We start from the raw sequence: 22,212 nt of genomic DNA on the forward strand, positions 1-22,212 counted from the left end.
TGCTGACAGGCTCGTGCAGCCAGTGGACCTCCAGGGCCTCCCTCCAGCTGCTGGTATTGGCACGCACGTCTGTGCCTGCTGGCTGCCATCAGCTGCTGCGGGGAGCCGGCCTTTTGAAATATTAATTACCACAGCGCTAATGAAACTGAAATGTCCCGAGGTGCCTCCTGGGGCTGTTCCCTGAGGGTAAGGTTGTTCCCTGTGGTGACGTACCTGTGAGCTGGGGAGCAGCGGGTGTTGGTAGAGGGAGAATCTGTCCTTGCCAGCCTCCTCGGCGGTGGGGCTGATGGGCTTGGGGTCGGACAGGGAGCGCTGCATGGTCTTGATGGGGCGTGGCAGCGTCTGCTGGCGCTGGGCTAAGTCGGTGGTGAAGTGCTTCTGTGGGGGGACGTGGGCCTTGTTCAGGCGCTCACTGGTGGCGAAGGAGGACTCCAGGAGCCGATGGGGGGACAAGGGGGAGACAGGTGAGTAGAGGACCTGGGGAGAGCGGGGTGGCTGTCGGGTCACCAGCTGGGAAAGGGATTCGGCCGGCAGATGGGACTGGTAACCAATTTCCAGGGGATCTGGCTTCTTCTTCTCAAACTTGCCCAGGGTCTGCTGCCGGACAGTGTGGGGGTCCAGGGGGCCTGTGCTCACTATTTGGAGGTTGGTGGAGTAGGGTGGGATGGTGGTGGGCACTGTCAGCTGGGGGACCACGACGCCAGGTTGGGGAGCTGGCTCCGGCTCTGTCTGGCAGGCCAGACTCTCACCCCGCTGCGTCTTCTCTGGGGCTGAGATGTACTTCACGATCTCCACTCGGGGGTCATGGGTGGTGATGTGAATGGAGGGGGAGACGCGGAGGAGCTGGTCGGGCTCAGTCTGCACCGAGCAGTCGCTGATGGTCTGGATACCCACGCTGGCTGTGCGGGTCGCCCCGTCCGTCTTGCCCTCAGTGCTGGCCTCAGTGTGCCGTGAGGCCCTGGAGCGCCGGCGGCGCACAGGCTGCTCCCACTCCCCGCTGTCCTCCTCGTCTGTCTGCACACTGCAGTCAGCGCTGCGCCGCGTCCGCCGCCGCCGCGACAGCATGTACCGCTCCTCGCCGTCCTCCTCATCTGTCTGCACGCTGCTGTCTGCCATCTTCCGTGCTGCAAAGGTCTCCTTCTCGTAGGCATCCCGCAGCCGTGGCATCGAGTTCCTCTTCTTGATGCCCCGGCCAGGCTCCCAGGACTCCTCGACTTGAAGTGACATGTCCGAGGCTGAGCTGCTGAGTGGCCGCTGTGGCGCGGGGTAGCGGGGACCAGCGGGACCCTCTGGGGGTGTCTGGCCCGGCGGGGGCCATGCCTGCCCATTGTGTGGCAGCACCCGTGGTGCCTCAGCGGGCCCCTCGGGTGGGCGGGCAGTGGGCTCCACGGGAGTGGGGAAGATGGTCTTCTGCCGCTTCTGCTCCTCCAGCTGCTGCTGCAGCTGGTGCTGGAGCTGGTGGATGTGCTCGAGCTGCAGGCGCTGCTGGGCGAGCTGCTCCCGCTGCAGTGCCAGCTGCGCATGCCGCTCTTCCTGCTGCTGCTGCAGCACCTGCTGCTTGATGCACTGCAGCTCCTGCAGCTCCCGCTGCACCAGCAACTGCTCCTTCTCCCGGTGCCGCTGCAGCTCTGCGCGCTCCCGCTCCAGCTCCTCCTGCAGCCGCAGCTGCCGCAGCTTCTCCAGCTCCACACGCTCCCGCTCCAGCTGCAGCACGTGCTCCTGCTGCTTGCGTTGACGCTCCTCTTCCCGCTCCCGCTCCTCACGCTGAGCTCCATCCAGTGGTGGCTTGGGCGCTGTGGCCACTGGCCCGCTCTCCTTGGGGGCTGCTGGTGCTGCCGGCGCCTCTGCACGGGGGGCAGCCGGTGGTGGCTCTGCTCTCTGCAAGCCACTGGCAGGGGCAACGGGGGCAGCGGGGGCTTTGGGAGCAGGAGCAGCTCCCACCGCTGCTGGTGCTGTGCTCGCGACAGGCTTCCCCAGGTAGACAGGTGTCTCCATCATCGAGGTGGCTGGGGCTGGCCGGCTTGGGGCCGGGAAGCGGTAGAGGCCCTGTGCTGCAAGCGGGATACGGGGGGTGACAACTGGCAGCCTGGCCAAGCTGGCCAGAGGGACTGCTGCCACACCACCTGGGCCATAGGGTCTATATAGCCCACGCAGCATGGGCCGCAGCACCGAGGCTGGCTGGGTGGTGATGGGCAGCGTGGAGGCAATGGGGGTGTTGATGGTGGAGTAGATCATGCCATCGGCAGCCCGCACGGTTGCGGAGGAAGGAAGCATTTGCCGGATGGTGCCCAGGCGGACACCAGGAACGTTGTACTGTGCCAGGTTGCTGAAGCCCTGCCGTCCCTCGGGGAAGGTGGGGTTGTACATCCCACTGGGTTTGGGTGGTACAGGGCCCTGCTGCTGAGCTGCCAGCCCAGCTGTGCCCCCCTGCCCGGTGCTGGGGCCATAAGGCAGCACGTCAGGGCCGTTGGCATGCCGGCCCCCGTACTGGTCCATGGAGTTGAGGGCAGCACACATGCGGCTGATCTCACGCGCCGTGGTGGCACTGTAGTGGGCCAGGCTGGACTCCTGGAAGCTGGCCAGATCCCCCCGGTGTGAGAAACGGTAGTCGGAGTAGATGTTGGAGGCCGAGCTGTACCTCCGCATGGGGAACGGGTGGCTCAGCAGCTCTCCTGGCTGGCGGAGGTCAGAGAAAGAGCCATACTGCAGTCCCTGGCCCAGGTAACCCCCCTCGGCAAAGCCCACACTGTAGGAGTGCTTCATGGTGCTGAGGTCCACGGCAGCGTCACCTGCTGGGGCAGGGAAGGGCTGATCCCCCTTTGTGTGGTAGTAGCTCATCCCGATTTCAGAGAGGTTCGTGTCTGACATGGAGGAGTAGAGGCGTCCAAAGGCGCTGGCTGGGTAGAACTTCTGCTCCTCGTAGAGCGCAGGTGCTGGGGCAGGCTGCTCCCGGTAAGGGAAGGTCTCTGGCAGCTCTGGGTCTCTGCTGCCATACATTGGCCCGCTGGCTTTCCGACCAGGCACCACTGCCGCCTCCCCGGTTTTCTTCTCTGGCATCTTGGAGGTGGGGTTGAAAGCACCCGTGCAGCTGCCACCGAAAGGGAACTTGTAGACCATGTCACAGCAGGCCACCTGGCTCTCTGGCTTCACGCCTGTGAGGTCCAGGACATTGGGTGGTGCCTCCTCCTTCAGCACTTTGGTCACTGGGCCAGTTGCTGACTCCTCCATCTGCACCATCATCACCTGGGATTTCTTGCCGCCCAGGGCAAGGAGAGGGCTCTGGCTCTTCAGCTCTACTGGCACTGCCCGGTACACCTCTGATCCTGGCTCTGGTGGGAAAGACTGTGGGAGGCCACCAGCATTCTGCACCCCACCAGTCTGTGTGAGGAGCACGTCCTTCTTCGCCATCTGGCCCGGCATGCCGTACCTTGCAAATTTGGTCTGGGGGGCTGCAGTGGGCTCAGGCTTGCCACTGGCCACCCCACTGGCTCTGACAGTGGCTGTCTGGACACCCTGCTCCACCTGCTTCACCTGCGCCAAGCACACTGGGCTCCCGGTCCCCTGTCCAAAATCCACACGGCTCTGGAAAGGGTCTCCATAGACCACAGGTTGCTTGGACTGCGAGAGGATCATGGGAGAGGCGATGGCCAGGCTGGCAGTGCTGGCTGCCGCGATGATGGCGTGGGGCTGTTCCTGGGCATTAAGGTTGATGATCAATGGCTGGATGGCCGTGGACTGCCGGTTTGGGATGTGGTCCAGGGTCAAGCAATACTTCCTGGCCTCGGTGGCCAAGGATGTGAGATCCATGCCTTGGTCTGTTATGATGATGGGGGCAGACTTCAATGCAGTCCGTAAGTCCACAGCGTTGCTGCTTGGCACCTTGGGCCCTGGCTCCACCCGGGATGTGCCGGGGATGGAGGAGATGCGGCAGAGGGAGATGTTTTCCGCAGGGAGTGCTCCCCAGCTGTACAGCCCTGTGATGCCATCGGCAGCTGAAGTCACAGCAGGTGCTTTCTGGGCATGGTCCTTCACTGGCTGTGCCCTGATGTAGGCACCTGCCGGCTGCTCAGGCTCCGGTGTCTGGGTGTAACCATGTGCCAGCAGCTGCCGGCTTGGCCTGGTGGGGGATGAAGTGGGCGACGTCAAGGCGCCAGAGCTGACTGGCTTGGTTTGGCTGGCTGCATCGGCCGCCAGTGTGATCACCATGAAAGGGGAGTCCTGTGAGGAGGCCTGCCGGGTCAGGCGTGGCGAGCCTGCCCGGTGCGGCGTCTGCGTCCCCTGCGCCACCATGGGGGAAGAGGCATCTGGGCCAGCAGCAGAAGGACCCTCATAGGAGAGGACTGGGCTCTGTGTCTGCATGGAAAACTCTGCCGTGGCCTTTGTGGTGCGGGTGGGACTCTGTGTCGGGGAGGTGGGTGAGAGCGGAGGGCTGGAGCTCTTGAAGAAGGTGTATGTCTTGGGCAGTGTGGGCTTGCTGTCGCTTGCAGCTGGGAGCTTCTCCCTGGCTGTCTGCACACTAATCTCCACCGTCCTGGTTCTGCTGGTGTCCTCTGTCTGTGAGCCATAGCTGACAGTGCTCTTTGATGGAATGTAGCTTCTCCCAGCTACAGATGGGGCCTCCAGACTTGGTGAGACGTAGCTCTGCAGTGCACTCCCAGGGCTGCCTGCTGCTGTCGTCACCGTGCTGGTGCCTTTGCTATAAGCATAAGGAGTGGTAGTAGCCTTGGATACTGGACTGGGTGCTGTTGGGGCAGTCTGGAGCTTGGCTAGGTCTTGTCCCTCTTTTGCAAAATGCTGGGTGACCCGGACATCAGGAATAGTCTTGCCGGTGCTGCTGTCGGAGCTGGCAAAGGAGACAGGAGCAGAGAGCTGTGTGGGGCTGGTGCCAGGGGTGAGCGGGCCACCGTTCTGCTTCAGCAGGTCAGCATAGGCGCTCTCGGCATTGAGGAAGCGCTTCTCCTGGTACGCCTCCTCCTGCCCCTTCACCTTCTCACCCTGCTTGAGGGCCAGGTCAAAGGAAGAGGACTGGTGCATCCTGGAGATGCTCTGTGAGGTCTGCAGGATCTCCTCATACACCGCTCCTGCCTTCGGGAGGGCACTGGTATAGTCAGGCTGGGAGGGGTGCGTGAGGCCGCCGTCGTACCGGTAATCCTCACCATATTGATACTCAAAGCCATTCTGGCCCTCAGTACTGCGGTAGCCAACCTGCTGGTAGGTGCTGCTGTAGGAAGAGGCTGGCTGGGCCTGCTGGACCTGCTGCTTCTGCATCATCTCTGCCTTCCTCATCATCTCCTCGTAGGCTTCCTCGGCACTCTTCAGGGGCTTGCTGGTGGGCTGGCTGGCACCACTCTCCACCTTCTCTGTCGGGGAGTACAGTGACATGAAAGTGGGCAGGTTGTATTCACTGCCTGACTTGTACAGCTTGGAGGTCACAGCATCAAAGCTCTCCGCTTCTGAGTCAATGGAAGGCGAGTACTCGGAGCAGGAGGAGCGGTGCAGCTCCTCCATCTCTGCCGCCTGTCGCAACTCCTCTGTGGGGGAGGCATCCTCGATGGGGGAGAGATTGCTCGGGGGGGTTTTGGAGCGCTCCCTCCTCCTCTGGGCCCTCAGCTCCTCCTTGTCACGCTTGGTCTTGCGTGCTGTGCTCCGGATGCGCTGCTGCTCCACCTCCCTCATCTTCTCCTGCTCCCGCAGCAGCTCCTCTTCCTCCCGCATCTCCTCCTCCTCAGACGAGTCCTCAATGGTGGGCAGCAAGGGGCCATGTGAGCGATGCCGAGCCTTCCTCTGCTGCTTCACCTCCTCCAGCCGCTGCCGGCGGCTGGGGCTGCTGTCGCTATCCTCCTCCAGCGAGGAGATGGAGGTGGGTGAGGTGCCCGAGGTGTAGCTGGGCGTTGTGGCTGGCAGGGTGGAGGAGTACTCGCCCCGTGAGCGCTCCTCGGGGGAGCCTGTCAGGCTCTCCATCTCCAGCTCGGGTTCCCGGTCCAGACTGGTATCTGGCTCCTGGCCAATCTCCATCTCCCGGCCATAGCCAGTTGTGCTGTTCAGCTCGATGGTCTTGAATCGCCGCAGCCCACCCTGGGCTGTGCTCAAGTCATCACCTTCCACTGCCTCCACCTCTTTGCTCTCCTCTGTGTACATGCTGCTGGCACCATGTGGCAGGCGCCGCTTGGCCGACGCTGGTTCTTTGCCCTTCTCTGCCTCGGTCTTCTGCCCAGCTTTGGGGATGCTGTACTTAGTGCGCCCATAGCCTTCCTCCTCCTCCTCGAGGTTGTCCTCCTCAGCACTCATCTCCAGGATCTGTCTCCGCATGAACTCCTCATCGGTCACCTCTGCCTCCTGGCCCATGGTCCGGGGGGGCACGGGGGAGAAGCCCCCCTCACTGCTGTCCTCCACATAGTCATGCCGCAGCTTGCTGCCAAACTCATCTGAGGACTCCGCACTCTCCCGACGCTCCCGTTGGTTGTCCCACTCCTCATCCTCCTCCAGGATGTCCTCCAGCTCCTCATCCGAGTCGAAGGCTTCGGGGGTGATGGAGAGGTACCGTGGCCGCTGCTGTTGCCGCTGGTCCTCCTGTGGCTCTGTGCGGCTCTTGCTACGCTCGGGGGACTCTGTCGGTGCGCCCCGGCCTTCCAGGAGAGGCCGCATGCTGCTCTCCAGCTTGGTGAGCTCAGAAGGGCTGGGGGGGCTCTGCCCGGCCAGCCCGGTGCTGCTCAGCTTCTCCTCTTCCTGCTGCACCAGGCCGGTGATCTCGCTCTGTGAGCTGGAGATGCCGTCGGAGGAGTAGCCGGTGTCGCTGAGGCTCTGGGGGCTGCGGGACAGGTCTGAGGGGTAAGGCTTGCTCCCATCCTGCAGGCAAGAAAGAACACAGAGTCAGATCCAGGCAGCTCCAGAGCTGCTGTTCCTACTTCCCCTCAAGCCCTCTCCCAAGGAGCACACAGGAAATCTGGGCACCACTGGGAACCAGCCCAGAACAAAGGCTGGGGGCCGCCCTGTGTTCCCCAGTTCAGTGGCACACCAGCAACTTGTCTGTGCTGACAAAGGCAGGTGAGAGGGTGTGCTGCAAGCAGTGGATGGTACATCTAACGGCCCCGGGGATAAAGACATTGGGGGACTAATAAATATGTTTGAAATCTGGGCCTGCAGCTCCCAAGGCACCATTCAGAAGCAGGGCTGGCCCCAGGATCCTCGCTTGATGCCAGCAGAAATAAACAGCCCCCTTTAATTGGCTTGACAATTAGGCAGTGTGGGGGACAAGCCTCTGAGCCATGGGGACTGTGCATCACATCCAGCCTTGGCACTACTGGCAGGATCTGTCACCCTGCCAGCACAGAGGCACCACAGACCACTTCTACTCTGAGGGCACAAGGAGGCTCTTCCCTGGGGGCTGCACAGCAGTGAGGGGGGAAAACATTCCCTCCTGGCTTGTGGGGACCTTCTGCCATGTTCCCTCCCCATGGGAGGCTCTGCTGGAATGGGTGCTCCTGGGGGAACACCATCCTAAGGCAGCCAAATGTTTCCCCACATTGTTTTGAATTTTAGAAAAGGTGGGATGAAGAGCTCGAAAAACACCTACTGCTACAACATGGAATGTTGGAAAATGAGTTTTCCATTTGACAACAAATCCCAACTACCCTTATATTATTTTAAAAGAAATCCAAAGGCCAGAGATGACCTGAACTATCACATTATGCCCAAATTGGTGTAATCCTAATAAGAAGAAGGCAAATACCAGCATGCTGCCATGGAGCCTGTGAAGGTTCTAAGGCATTTGGGAATGGTGAGACAGCAGTGTTTGGAGCCCACTGCTCCCCAAAAAGTCATTTCCCAGGGCAAATGGCCTTGACAATATGGTTTGTGGTCTACCTTGGAATAATCTTCCCCATTTGTGGGCACAACTACTGGCCGAGGCACAGCTCAGTACCATGCCAGCCTGGGGCAGGATGTGGTGCCCAGGAATGCTCAGAGCTGGATGCACCTGAGAGCTCACCTCCTGCTCCTTCGCCCGGAGTGCCTCGGGCAGTGCCCGGCTCTCCTTGCTCTCCACCTCTGGTTTGGGGGTGATGCTCTTCCCCTTCGGAGCGATGCTCTCAGGAGCTCTGGAAGGCTCTGGGGCAGCTTTGGGCAGGGGCTTTTCCTCTGCTGGCACCGGGGGCTTCTTTTCTGCTGGCGGTGGGGGCTTCTTCTCCGCTGGGGCAGGGCTCGGGGTCTTGGTCTGCTCGGCAGCCCGGAGGCTCCTGGCGGGCGAGGCTTGCTGCTCGGGGGGTGCTGCCGGCTCGGCGGGCGCGGGTGCCGGCGTGGGCGCTCTCTGCTGCTGGCCGGCGGCGGGCGGCTGGTGCCGCGGGGAGCCGGTGGATGCCGGCTTTGGGGTAGGAAGTGGCATCGGGGCAGGGTCGCCGAGGCTGCCTTCAAGTAGCCGCTGAGTTTGGCAGTTCAAGCACAGCCATTCGTTCTTCTGCAAAAGAATGGAAGGAAAAATCCTGTTGAAATTCTGGGAGCTTCATCCCAGCAGGAATCTCAGCGAGGAGCTCTGCTGATGGGACATGTGGCAATGGCGCAGAGGACTCGGCCCACCCAAACAAATAATGGGCCGTGGAGGGGCATGCAGCATCACAGCCATACCCTGCAAACCATCCACATCCAGCTTCAACCCACCCCTACCCGTGTCCAGAACCCAGAGATGTCCAGCCAGAGGGACCATGGCTGCGGCACAGGGATTGCACACTCTCCCCCACGATCCCTCAGCATCACCAGCTCTTTCATTCTTCAGCCTTGCGGTATTTCGGTTTTAAGCGAAATTAAACAATCAAAGGCAGATTACTACCGTAGCTTAACACTTCTGAGCTCCATACAGCTCCTCTCTTGCTCCGATTTGTTTTCTTTGATACAATAAAGGTTTAATAGCATAATCATAACACTTATGGCTCTTTTTTTCTAGGTTAACAAAAATACTGGGTAGACAAGTGTGCCAAAATTTCCCAAAGATATTACCCAAAGTACATGCTGTGCAGGAAAAGAACAAGACAATCTTGTCTAGTGAAATTCTCAGCAAGAGCTGTCGTTTTATGGCCTGGAAAAAGCAGAGGCAAGCGGGGCTGTGAGTGGCAGAGAGCCTGCAGGGCTACGGCAGGGGCTCTGCATTAAGAGATCAGAAGTGCTTTCCTCCCCTGGGTCGCCCAAGGGCTATTTTTACCCACCCAGGAATGTCCAGGAATAGGGGCCTGACATTTCTTTCTCTTTAGATGTTTCAGCATCTTAAATTTTTTCAGTTTTGCTGCTAACAGCACAATATGCTCCAGGTTCTTTTCCCAGACTTCTCCTTTGCTGATTCATGGCTCCCAAAGCTCAGGGTGGCCAACCTCAAGGGGTGGCTGGCCCTGAGGAGCTGTCATGCTGTCAGAGAGGTGGTCTTGGTCTTCAGGCTGGACCAGCCTGGGGCCAGGGCTGTGAGCCAGCTGTGTCCCCTGCGGCCCCAGAGGCCATGGTCTGCCTGGAGAAAATGAGGTTCATCAAAATGACATTGAGGAAACAGCCTCAGGTTGTGCTAAAGGAGGTTTAGATTGAATATTAGGAAAAATTTCTTCACTGAAAGGGTTGTCAAGCACTGGAACAGGCTGCCCAGGGAAGTGGTGGAGTCACCATCCCTGAAGGGATTTAAAAGATGTGTAGATGTGATGCTTAGGGACACAGTTTAGTGGTGGGCTTGGCAGTGCTGGAGTAACAGTTGGACTCCATGAGCTTAAGGGTCTTTTCCAACCTAAACAATTCCATGATTCTAATCTGTGACTCTAAATCCCATATATATGGGACAGCAGCATTGTGACAGCCTTGTCATCGGCATCCCAGGAGTCTCCAGGTTATGATGAGATGCTGGAGGTACCTTGCAGCTGGTGGTGGCCAGGAGGAGCAGGGCTTTCCCACAGACCCTTTTTCACTCCTGCAGCAATCCAGCCCAGGAGCAGCCACCTGGCCCACACTCTCCAGGGAGCAGAGGGGCAGGAGGGCTGCTCCTGCAGGGAATGGGCAGGTGTAAAACATCCTCCTATCCCCAGCACCCTGCAGCCACCCCTGCTCTTCACACAAACATCTTAAGAATACATTAGGGCTTTGGAGGGCCATTAAAAAAATCCCTTTCAGCACGGTAATATTTAATTACTGCTTAATCAAAGAGAAAGTCTAATTAAGGGGCAAGTGCAGCCTATTGTATCTTAATGATTGCATTTGTCTTCTTTTATTTCAGAACTCGTTCCCGTGCCTCTGAATCAGATCTGCTCACCCCACTCCGCTGTGTAATTATTCCAGACCGCAGAAGGAAATGTGATTGTGTGACACAAATTGAAACCATGCCTCATGGAAATACACGACCTTTCATTTTTCGTTCAGGAATCCCATTTTTCTTTGCCAGAGCTCCCTCCCTGATGCAGGCAGTGAGGGGAGGGCACGATGCACAAGGGGTAGGTTGGATGTGCCAGGGCAAAGCTCAGCTCAGCTCCTGCCCATACCTGTCTGCCACACCATCACACCAGCTCCCAGCATGGTCCTGAAGGAGCTGGAGGAAATCAGCTTGCCTTAACTACCCAGCCTGCATCACTCAGATCCTTTACACCCTCTCTGAATGGGGCATTGCATATCCTCATGATGTCCCAACCTGACAGACTTTGGTGACTGGGGAGCTCTGCATATGTGATGGGCTCAACTGCTTTTGCCCTCCCAGGGAAAAATTCAAGCCCAGAACGACCATGGAAGGCCAACACTGGCCACTAGGTACCAACTGCAGATGCTGAGTGGCAGTCAGGTCCCATTCAAAGAGCCCGTGGAGAGGCAGGTGTCACTGCTGGTGTGATCTCATCAGGACGAGGCTTAGGGCTCTTGCACAACCAGACGAGCACAGTACTGATCTATTCCATGGGGATTCCCGTCCCTGGAAGTGTTCACGGTCAGGCTGGATGGGGCTTTGAGCAACCTGGTCTAGTGGAAGGTGACCCTGCCCATGGCAGAGGGGTTGGAATGAGATGAAGGTCCCTTCCAGCCCAAACCGTTCTACGATTCTGTGATCTGATGCCTCTGCAGGTTGGTCTGAGCCTCCTCCCTGAGGTTCCTCCCAGCTGTGGCTCTGCAGCCATTCCTCTTGGCAGCTGCCCCAGTTTGAGCTGCTCACCCTGCCATCCAACTCTCAAGAGATGTGACAGCTCGACTCTTCGTGGGACTGCACTGGGAAGTGGATAAGGGAACAATGTCTGTTAAAAATAGCTCTGCCAAAAAGATTGTAGAGCTCCGCTCTGAAATGCCCCTTGTCTTTCAAAGCAGGCAGGAAGGCCTGGGTACAGCAGGAAGGCAGGAACCAAGGAAGGGCAGGCAGAGGGGGTCCTTGGGCTTCGCCAGCTGTGAGAGGTGCCAGCCAATCCCCAGAGACACTCAAAATGGGAGACTGGCATATGCTGAGTTTGCATTTTCTCTTACTGGCTTTTCCTTCAGCACCGCTGGGGTCTTCCATATTGAAGAGACCCTGCTGACAGTCCAGCACCCTGCGCTTCAGTCCAAACCCCTGTGGAAAATCACGGTGTGGTTATGGCAGAAAAGTAGCGAAGGGATAACTGAATTTTCCCAAGCTGTGGGAGAGCCCATCCCTGTCACAGCCAGTGCCACGTGGAGCTGTGTGTGAGCACAGACCGTGCTGCAGCAGCCAGCGCAGTATTTGCCATCACACTCACACTGGCTGCAGTGAACGCTCCAGCAGCAGCAGCTGTGAGCTGTGAGCTGCCCAGATCCCACATGCTCGTGAGGGAGAGAGAAATCCTGCCCGCAGCAGCTGTGGGAAGGTGGAGGCAAGCAAAGCTGCCCATGCCAGTGGAATGCCTCCGGTAAATCATTCTGAGCTCTTGGTTCCATCTTTAAGAGACCTCTGCAGCCCCATCAACCCCAGCACTGACACCTGTCATGTGTCTGGGGGATAAATCCCAGGGGGTCTGTGAGGATGCTGAAGCCGAGGCACCTGCCAGCCTTGTGCCAGTGCTGCATGCTTTGCTGGTGACAAATGATCCAGCGCTCTCCTGCAGCGCTATCAGCTCGGTGTTTGGTTATCCCACAGCACCTCTGCTCCCTCTCAGAGGGACTGGCTCTGAAGCAGCTTCCTCCTCCATATAACTTGGCCTCAGGCATTTCCCAGAGTACATGGCCAAGGGGATTAAGCTGCCCCTGAGAAAAATGCAAACATTGGAGGAGCGGCTGCTCTGCTAACAGCTTGTAAATCCCCATTGAGATTAACCAGATCCCACGAAGATAATAATAATTAGGCTGTATTTAGTGCTTTACATGTCCAAACCCCTGGATGCCCAGGAAGCCAGGGTGCCCCTCGCTGGGGCGGGAAGTGGGTAAGGAGCTTATGGCAAAGGCGTGGCAGCTTCTGTCTGAGTCTCCACACTTAAAGATGCTGGAAACCTTGGCCCTGATCAGGATCGGGATGGGGCCTTGCCTGGCACTGAGGTTTGCTGCCTTAGAACTGCTGTGGTGGTGGGCATGGTGGGGGTTTAATCATGTGGAGCACAGGTTATGGGGAGCTGGGGCTGATGAAGGCTGTGGCACACGAGGAAGATGGGCAGCACTGCTGGGATGCAGAGCGGGCTCCAGGCGGAGGAAAGCATCAATAATTAAGAAGAGGGATGAAACCAAAGTGCGCCTGAGATGCCACCTGAAATGAAGAGGCGCTGGCATGGCAGGGCACGCTGGAAGACAGCCAGCCAAAGGCAGGGGGGTGAGGCCGCTGGGGGCTGCCCAGCCCAGCTGGTTATCAGCTTACAGCCTTTGAGGGTCACTGCCCTGATTCCTCAGGCTCCCTGCTTTCCTTGCTTCAAAAGCACTGGGATTTGCAGAGGAGTTACAGAAAAAGTGGGTTTCTGGAGAGACAATCAGTGCTGGTGTGGTCACAAGAGGCAGGACAGAGCCCTGGGTTCAGGACATGAGGGAATGAGGGAAGGCAGCTTCGTTTAAGGCATCATATCTAAGTGGGAATGACCATCCCAGTTTTCAATTGTGCACCATGCAAGTGGCATCAGGGGATGCTGGATTTGGCCACAATTCCTGCCAGCTCTGCTGAAGGGGCAGCAAGTGCCGTGCCCATGGCTGCCCGTGCTTCCTCCAGGGGGGAGAGGCAGGGTGGGTGATGGGGTCAGCACTCAGACTGAGCTCTGGCCTCCCCACAGCTCCAGAACTGGCTGGCAGGTGGCCACAGCCACGCTCGCCAACCTCCACCAGGTCTTACCCTGCAATTGCTTTAATTTACTAATGGGCAACAACAAAACTGTAATTAACTAAAATAGAAGTCTTCCTGCATAATTCTGGTCAACGTTACCACTTGGCAAGTTAATTAAATGCTGAATTCCCCCAGCGCCACTGGGTTTTTTTAATGATGGAGCCAGAGAGCTTCAGCATCACAATTACACATGAATCCTCTGTTCAGTGACTTGGAGGTCTGAGAGGCTTGGTGGGAACCAGTGGTGCCAGAAGCTTCCCAGCTTCCCCAGTTAGCTGCTGGCTACCAGTCCCACCATCCCCATTTGCCCCTAGGCCCCTCAGCTCAACCTCTCCAGTGCCTGGAAGATGTTCAGCCATGGTCTTCATCCCCATACAAACTGCTCCCCACAATCTCACCCCTGGGACTCTGCCCAGTTACTTATGCTCTACAGCACTATTTTACACAATCAAAACAGCATCTATTAAAATACTGGGACAAAAATCTGTACAAAGTAAGATAAGCAGCATGAGGTATAAGTATCTCGCAAGCCAGATCTCATCTCCCAGCATTAAATGCAGTGAATCTCACCAGAATATTTCATTTATTTGCTGACAAGTACTGTGCAGGGCTCATCACTGTGACAGATGGGTGCCTGGAAAATATGGAAAACACTTCTGGTATCTGAATCAAGATCCAAATTAATAAGAACCTCATAAAATCACTTCCCAAGCCCTCTTCTCAGCCCCACTTGCAGGAAAGCTCTCTTTAGGAGGGCTTCTGACAACCAGACACCTTCCACACACCCTCCTGCAGCAGAAATGGGGGCATCTCACTGTGTGATCCCAGTTCCCAAGCACTCTGCATCCTTGTGCTAAGAACACTGCAGCTCTGTCCATGCTGTGCATGGTTTTTAGCAGAGTGTTAAAGGAAAGGGACTGAGCCATGCTTGATCACTGGCTGCCAGGGCTGTTTCAGACCCACCTCAGGCAATGCTGGGGGTCTGGCTGGCAGGTTCCCCACCTTCTAAGTGCTCCTGTGCCCTTCCTCCTCTTGGCGAAGATGCTCTCTTGACCAGCAGCCTCCTTGGGCAAACCTGGTGCTCACTCATTTCAGATGCCACTGAGCACAGGCTGATGCTCACTCCCCCTTGGATTCTGCCCATTCTCCCAGCTGAACTCTCCACAGCCCCTCCAAATCCCCTCCCCACACCTCTACCAAGCACCTTTGTCTGAGCTGCCACAGTTTTGGGAGGTGAGAAGGGGTGTGCTGACCAGTGCCAAAGGCTCATCTCTGGGATTCTTGATTACAGAGGGGAGGGTGTATAACAAGGTCTGACCAAGGCATGTTCACAAAGGGTGTTTTGAACATCATGTGCCATCAGCAGACAACCACGGGCCTGGTTTTACCTCCACCCCAGCCCTTATCTCTCCTAGGAGGCTGAGGCAGTGATGGGATTTGAAACGAGGGCAAGGAAACGAAACGCGTGCTGTGACGGCAGAAGCACCAGGGATCAGGAGGAGAGATGGAGCACATGCAGGAGGTGCTTGTGGCATCTGCATCTGCGGTAGGAACAGAGCAGAGGGGATTCAGGTGCCCCAGTACCAGAAAGGGACTGAGACCAAGGGAAACTGGGGACAGTGCGCAGACAGGGATAGCCCTGGGGACAGCGTGGGGTTGTGTGTCCCACACCACCATTGACAGCCACATCCAGGACCCAGGACAGGGCAGAAAGTGTGTGGGGTACTTTATTACCCTGATTGTGCCTTTTTTCCTCTAAAATCACATCAAAGTCCCACTCAAGCTAGACACAGAACAGTCTGCATGTGTGCTTGCTAACTGAGATGCTGCTTCTGAAGCTTAGCATGTGTGTAGATGCATATATATAGAATCTGTAAACAAAAAAGGAGCACTAAATAGAACTCCCAAACACTGGTCAGCAGAGCAGGTCGTGTCCCGGGAGCCCAGCAGCTACACACTGATGCTTGCCAGGCTGGGGGAGCCAGCGGAGCTCCCCAGGCATCCTTCCCCCTGCCTGGCTCCCTCACCCACAGATCCAGTGCTCTCCCAGCATAACGCCATGGGCTCCCAAGTCCATCTGCAGGAAAAGGCAGAGAAGGGACTGCACACACCTCAGGCACCCAAGCCTCCTCAGCTGCCAACTGCTCCACACTAACTGAATTCATTACCATCAACTGGGCAAGTTTTAGTGCAACCCCGGGCTTGCAGATCAGCTCCCCTCAAAGCCACTACAGTTATTTCAATCCCTTGCTATATATAGCGTTTGACTAAGCAACCCAGTGATGTGTTTTCCAGCAACAGACTATTCTTATCTGTTCCTGTGGCCTGTCTCGGGCTGGTGGAGCTGATGGTCCCTCCTCAGCTCTATTTTAAATGTGTGTGATGTATTGATGGCCTTCACACCACAATAATGTGATTAAAAGCAGTGCAGGGTAATGAGCTCGCCAGGATGAGCTCTGCCTCGCAGGGCTTGTTTTCTGCCTCCCATCTGATCCACTTCATCCCTTCTCTGTGCTGGGACCTCTCTCAGGTGGAAAACAGACGCAGAAAGAGAGGATGGAAGAAGCTGCACACGATGGCTGAGCACTGGAGCTGCTGTCAGCGTGTTGGGAGGGAAGGGAAGGACATGGGCAGAGGCATCTCCCAGCCCCATGACAGCTGCAGGGAAGATGTTATGCATAGCACCAGTGCTCCCCTCCCTCCCCAAATCTACCCAGAGGGGACCTGGAGCAGGAGCAGGGTGTCAGCTCCACAACCCAGCCCCTTTACTTGTGCCATGGAAAGGGGAAGGCAAGTGGAGATGGGCAGCCGGACGACAAACAGGTGCCAAAGTGGCCGTCGCAGTCCTGCCTCCTTGGCTCTCCCTTCCCCTTGCATGTCTCATCCCAGGGATTATATTCCCTGCTCCTGGTGGAAGTAGGGATGCACCAACCCTCCACAGGAGAGCCCGAGGGTCAGTGAAGCGGCTCCCACGGGGCTCACAGCCCCCCACCCTGCGGCTCGATGCTCCACACAGCCAGCAGAGGATTATTCCAGCTGAAAGTCTTTGACTGATGAGTAATAGCAACGCTCCCCTCCGCTCGCCTTCGAGGAATAGCTGTGCTCTTGCCAAGTCCAGCTTATTCCACTGCAGCAGCCGATGGCCGGGCCGGTGAACGCTGCCACGCCAAGGGGAAAGCACTGCAAGCCTCTGCGGCCGTAGGAGAGCTGTGGATGTGGTTGTCACCACCGTGACCAGCCTGGGCCACCTGCAGCTCTTTGTCTAGTTGCAAACCCCCGTGGCTGTGACCTTGAGTCAGGACATCCCATCCCGGGCAGTACCTCCTGCGGCAGAAGTGGAGGAGGAATCATAGAATTATGGAATTGTTTCGGTTGGAAAAGTCGAGTCGAACTGTTACCCCAGCACTGCCAAGGCCACCACTAACCCATGTCCCAAGTACCACATCTGCATGTCTTTTAAATCCCTCCAAAGGTGGTGATTCCACCACTTCTCCGGGAAGCCTGCTTCAGTGCTTGACAACCCTTTCTGTGAAGACATTCTTCCTAATATCTAATCTAAACCTCCCCTGGCACAACTTGAGGCTGTTTCCATTATCCTATCCTTATTACTTGAGAAAAGAGACCAACCCCCTCCTGGCTACAATGTCCTTTCAGGTAGCTGTAGAGAGTTGGAAGTTTTCCCCTGAGTCTCCTTTTCTCCAGGCTGAGTCCCCCCAGCTCCCTCAGCTGCTCCTCAAAGGACTTGTGCTCCAGAGCCTTCCCCAGCACCACTGCCTGCTGCAGTAAACAGACGGACTTCTTGGGGTGCTGACCTGTGGACAGGTATCCTGCTCTGCTGTCCCCTGGGCTGTCCCAGGGCTCCCAGCGAGGGTCCTCCTTCCCAAATCTGACTTGACAGAAGCTGAGGAAAATGCCACCAACTTTTCCATGTTTTCAGGAACTATGATGTTAGTCAAGCTCAGACTACTTTTTGATATTGTTATTTCACTGTTGGACCCCAAAAATTTTATTCCACAGAACTGGGAAAGCAGCTCACCTTGGGGGGGGATAGTTGGGCAACCTATTTGAGACATCTGGCTGGGACCCCAGAATAAACCCCTGGCTCTGGCATCCAGCTGAAGCCCCCACAGCCATCAGCTCCCAGCAGCTCCCACCTTGGGAGCATCTCATCACCTGCATCCCTGTGTGGCCGTAGCCACGAGCCAGGCTCCCCCCTGCTCATCCCTGCCCATCTTCTATCCCCTCCAAAATTAGGGCAGCTGCTGAGGCAGGAAGCACCTTCTGTATTTTTGGAGCTTAAAAAAAAAAAAATCCTTTCTGAACAGGCAAGAATGTTTCTAAGTCAAAGGATTTAAACTATTTTGCAATCAAAAGGAAGCGTATTTCCAAACGAGCCGATGGCGAGAGCCTGGGTGCTGTGTGGGCTGTGTGAAGGGGCTGCTAAAAAAGGGTACACAGCTGTCCAAAATTTGGAAACCGGTGCTTTTGCAGAATATATATAGACATCCCTCCCCACTCAACATATTTCCTTCCAGTTCATTAGATTAAAAAAAAAACATTTTAAAATATCAGTAGGATATTGAGGAGAGCACTTTGATGCTTTTGGCTTGTCTAAAAAAGTCACGGGACCAATTCCCAGGGCTGTGGGTGAGCATCCATTGCCCTGGGAATGGCCTGCTGAGCAGCAGTGTCACTGCCATGCTCCTGCACTAACACAGACGTGTAGCAATAAACCAGCTGCCTTTGGGAACCTCCCAGCAGGGCAATGGTGGTGGAGATACACGAGTGGGTTTGCTTGGAGATGGTGAGGAGACACGGAGGCCAACCCCCAACCTCCTCCAAGGGGCCATCCTCTCTGTTACTATAAGCCACTCCCATCTGCACCTGGCGACCCCTCAGCACTGTGGTCCAGATTTCACATTTCACCCTTGATTTCCCACAGTTGCCACCTCTGGGTAGCAGCTGTGACACTCATTTATCTCTGTTGTTATTTCCAGTCTGGATGTGCTCCTGTTTCTTCCTGGCCATTGGCTATCACCACACATCTTCTGCTACCTTGACCATTACCTGATGTCTCCTGCAATGAGCAGGTGGACATAAAACTGCCCCTGGCCTGAGATGGACTCAAGACAGAGCATCTTTCCAGAGAAGTGGGAGAAATGTCATGTCCAGGCTGGACGCCTGGAGGTGCAATAATGGGAGGTGACACATAAGCACGCGCTGAGTATTTAAGAAAAAGGAGAATAGGAGGAACAAGAGAGCAAATCTTATGCTGAAAGCACTTTTCATTTTCCTTTTCACTGAGCCTTACTATTCTTCTCTGTTTCATCTTGGAGAAAGAGCTAAATTAACTACCAGCTCAGTTCCGAGAGACTGGATCCAAATGGATGAAGTATTAAGAAGATTTTCTCTTCACAATAAAATCCAGCCAATGGTATTAATGCAGCAGAGGGTTTGGTCCGGTTTTCACAGATTAGCTATAGCTGTCCCAAGGACAGCAAGCTCCGATTTTCCCATTTTGCTCCAAAGTGACGTTTATAGAGCTGTCTGGATCATTCACAGTCATTGCAGACCAGACTGTAATGACCATCATCTAACCATGTAGAAGAGAGGAACGTGGCTCTTGTTCTCCACCATGTCCAGGCTCCCTGTCCCTTCTCACCCACACATAGACCAGTTGTTCCCAGTGCACCCTCCCTGAGGACTCTGCTGGGTTCCTGCTCCAGGGATGCACCCACTGAGAAGCTGCATCTTCTCAGGAAGCTCCAGTGCCATCCAGCACAGCTGCCCCTCCAGCACCCAAACCCACTAGCACTAAGCCAGGAGTCTACTCTCCCCAACTGATAAAGAAGTAATATATTGTTCATTTTTGTCTGAATCGATCCGGCCATGCATTGTAATTTACTCTGTGATCAGGTACTCCTTAACGAGATTTATCAGCCTGCCAACCAGCCTTATCTTTAACAGTCCCTATTATCAGGATGTATTTCTCAGACAAGGTTAGCAGCAGCAGGAGCATCTCTGAACACCAGCTGCATGATAATAATCCCACAATAACGCCCAGAAGACATCCAGCAGGTCCAGCAGAGCTCGTATCCTGTCACCACAGACCCCACTCCCGTTGCAGCAGGTGTGCTGTAGGTGCAAGGTGTTCCTCGTGGCTGCGATTTCATGCACACGTTTGATGCAGTAACTGTGACTCCTCAGGAGCCATTTGAACCCTCATGCAGAGGATTTCAAGTTTGCAGCAAAAATAATGCCTGCTAAGGGAAACCTGGCCAACTCTGCAGAAAACAAATACACTACTCTGTGTGTTTTTCCAACAGAATGGAATAAAATCCAAGAGAAGCTAAGTTTATCAGAGGAATCTTATTTAACCAAAACCTTCTTTTTTCATAGGCACTAGTGTTGACTAAAATATCCAGCCATCCAACTAGTAATTTGCTGCATGTGATAAAAGCAGATTCAAGCTGTCTGATTGCTCTCTTTTAAATTGCAGAGAGCCCCAAGTGTCTATCAGCCACTCATTTCCAAACCAGAAGAAAATCAGCATCTCTGGAAGCTTCAGCTTCCTCCCCACTATGAGCTGCTCAGTGCCCTGTCCCCTCACCCCAAAGCAGTCCAGCAGCAGCAAATGGGGTTTGAACCTCTTTCACAATCACAAGGGATCATTTTCAAAGCGTGAATTAGTAGTATGTCTTGGAAGCTGAGGACATCACAAACCAATGTCCTGCAGTACCTGCACATAAAGCTTTCCAAGCTTTAAAAATAGTTATGTTTTTTTATATTATCCCAAGAGACATCCCTATGTTGGCAGAGCACTGAAATCCGCATGTGGAGATGACTGAGAGGCTGTACTGCTGAGAGCCACCAAATCCCATGGTCCTTACATGGGGAGTAGATGCACCACTGGAGGAGATACCGTGATTTTTGCCCTGAAACACACGTGTTCTTAGAGGACTGGATGCTTTGGTTTCTGTGGGCACTGCTGCTTGACCACATTAAATGACTGCCTGCTTCAAAAAATCCCACACAGCCCGCTCCAGGCTCCAAGGCTGTGAGTCCTAATTCCAGCAGCAGAAATATTTTAATTAAATGAACTACCTTTATGGAATAAATCAAGTGATAAGCTTGAAAAATTAACTCCCATAATCTTTCATGCTGCTGTGCAGGTCAATAAACTATTACAGTAAAAGGCTGGGAAACGTTCTAGAAACATGAGTTGTTACAACGGAGATGGATGAGCCATTTTACTTCCCAAATTATACACAGCAGCATCTTTCCACACTCATGCCTTGCACCCCCTCTCCCATCCCCTCACCTGCTGCCCATGGCAGAGCTGGAGTGGCACAGCCAGCGTCTCCCACCTGCTTGGGTACAGCTCCCAGCCATCCTCCCCAGGAACACATCCCCCGTCCTCACCATCTGTCCTCACCTTGAGTGTTTCCTGACTCCTTACAGCCCACATTTTGGGCATTTTGATGGAGTCAGGAATCATGAGCTGCCTACAGAGTGATAATGTGTCTTGGTGGGGCCAATACAATTTTCATAATCTTCAGAATTTATTTTAAACTTAAGATTCTTTTGAAAGCCACCTTATTTTAACTTCTAGCTGATAGCCCGCCAGCTGGCACATGGTGATTTGATGGTGACCCTGACCTGGATGGATGTTCCCACCAGCAGTGCCCAGTCTCTCTGGAGCCAGGAGGTAGGAACTGGCTACAGCTGCTGGGGTGGAAGAGCTGCGATTTTCCATCTCAAGAGTAAATACAGCAAGAATGAAGCTGAGAAGCCAAAAGGAAATGAAATGGTGAAGTCAACATAAAATGGCTGCTTTAAAAAAAAAAATTAGAAAATCATATGAATCACATGTTTACTCAATTTAATATGATCTGTGAAGGCATTTCCTTCCCCAGCTGCCCTTTCTGCAGACAGACAGATGCCTGTGGGACTTCATGGCTCCTGAAGCCACAAGAGGAACCACCTCACATAAACCCTTTAAGTAATTTAAGAAGCTCCACTTTAAGAGTTCGGGGCCACTGCAGCAACCTGCTCCTCTGAAGGCTGGCAACACTCTCCTGACTTCCAGCCTTAAGAAAAACCCAGATTTGTTAAAAATACTTCTGCCTAGCTCTAGTTTGCTTCTCTTCTCCTCATGTCCTATTTGCTCTCGGCAAACAGATGACTGTTGGTCATACTTAACAGTTCCGAGTAAATCAGGGAATTATGTAAAGAGGGGAATTTCACAGCTCCTTCGCAGACCCGAGTGCGGGTGTTTGCTCCCAGCAGCCAGGGGGATCTGCTGCTGCAGCTCCCTCACCCGAGCTGCACTCAGCCATGCACATCCCGAGGATCCAGCTCCAGAGCCTGGACCCTGCCCTGGCTCGGACAGAACCCACACCTGTGGAGTCATGGGCAAACCCACAGCACAAGTCCTGTCCTCATACCCACATGTACAGTTTGTGGGGTTATTCCCAAACCAAATACCTAATTTCTTTGTCAAACTAGGATTGCCTTTTTTTTTTTTGAGAATATTTGTTCTCTGAGTTAACCAAACCCCTCTGAAATCGATGCTTACTGCTTCAACAGGCTTGGGAACTAGGTGCTCTTTGAGCTCCAAACAATTAAAACATCCTAACAAAAAAAAGCCCTAAAACAGCCCCTCATGTCAGAGCTCAGAGACTGCTACTTATCTCCCAGTCATGGCACAAATAATGGCCAAAGGCTGCTAGCTGTGGCATGGGACAATACAAAGCATTCAGTGATCCCATCTGAAGATCCCAAAACAGATCTCTAAATTAAGAATGCCTTCTTATTGCTCCCAAAGGTGTCTCTAATTCCCCCAAATCCTCCCTTTGTGTTCCAGTGTTTTGTTGTACACTCTCTTCCAGTATCCCATGGCAATGAGGTCTCTGGGCTAACTGTGAAAAACATCTTCTCCCCACCTCCCAACCTCACCTTCCTTC

General features: G+C 54.9%; 1 protein-coding gene across 1 annotated transcript in view; it reads right to left on the minus strand.

The window, feature by feature from the left end:
* Positions 1-22,212, minus strand: part of BSN (bassoon presynaptic cytomatrix protein) — an 86,990-nt gene that overhangs the window by 4,900 nt on the left and 59,878 nt on the right. Inside the window, exons 4-5 of the mRNA XM_069028235.1 lie at positions 7,988-8,452; positions 214-6,846 (exon numbers count right to left, since the gene is read on the minus strand). Of these exons, the coding sequence (XP_068884336.1) occupies positions 214-6,846; positions 7,988-8,452 (7,098 nt within the window). The remainder of the gene's footprint in view (positions 1-213; positions 6,847-7,987; positions 8,453-22,212) is intronic.

The sequence above is a fragment of the Aphelocoma coerulescens genome, chromosome 12, assembly GCF_041296385.1.
Source record: "Aphelocoma coerulescens isolate FSJ_1873_10779 chromosome 12, UR_Acoe_1.0, whole genome shotgun sequence".
NCBI lineage: Eukaryota > Metazoa > Chordata > Aves > Passeriformes > Corvidae > Aphelocoma > Aphelocoma coerulescens.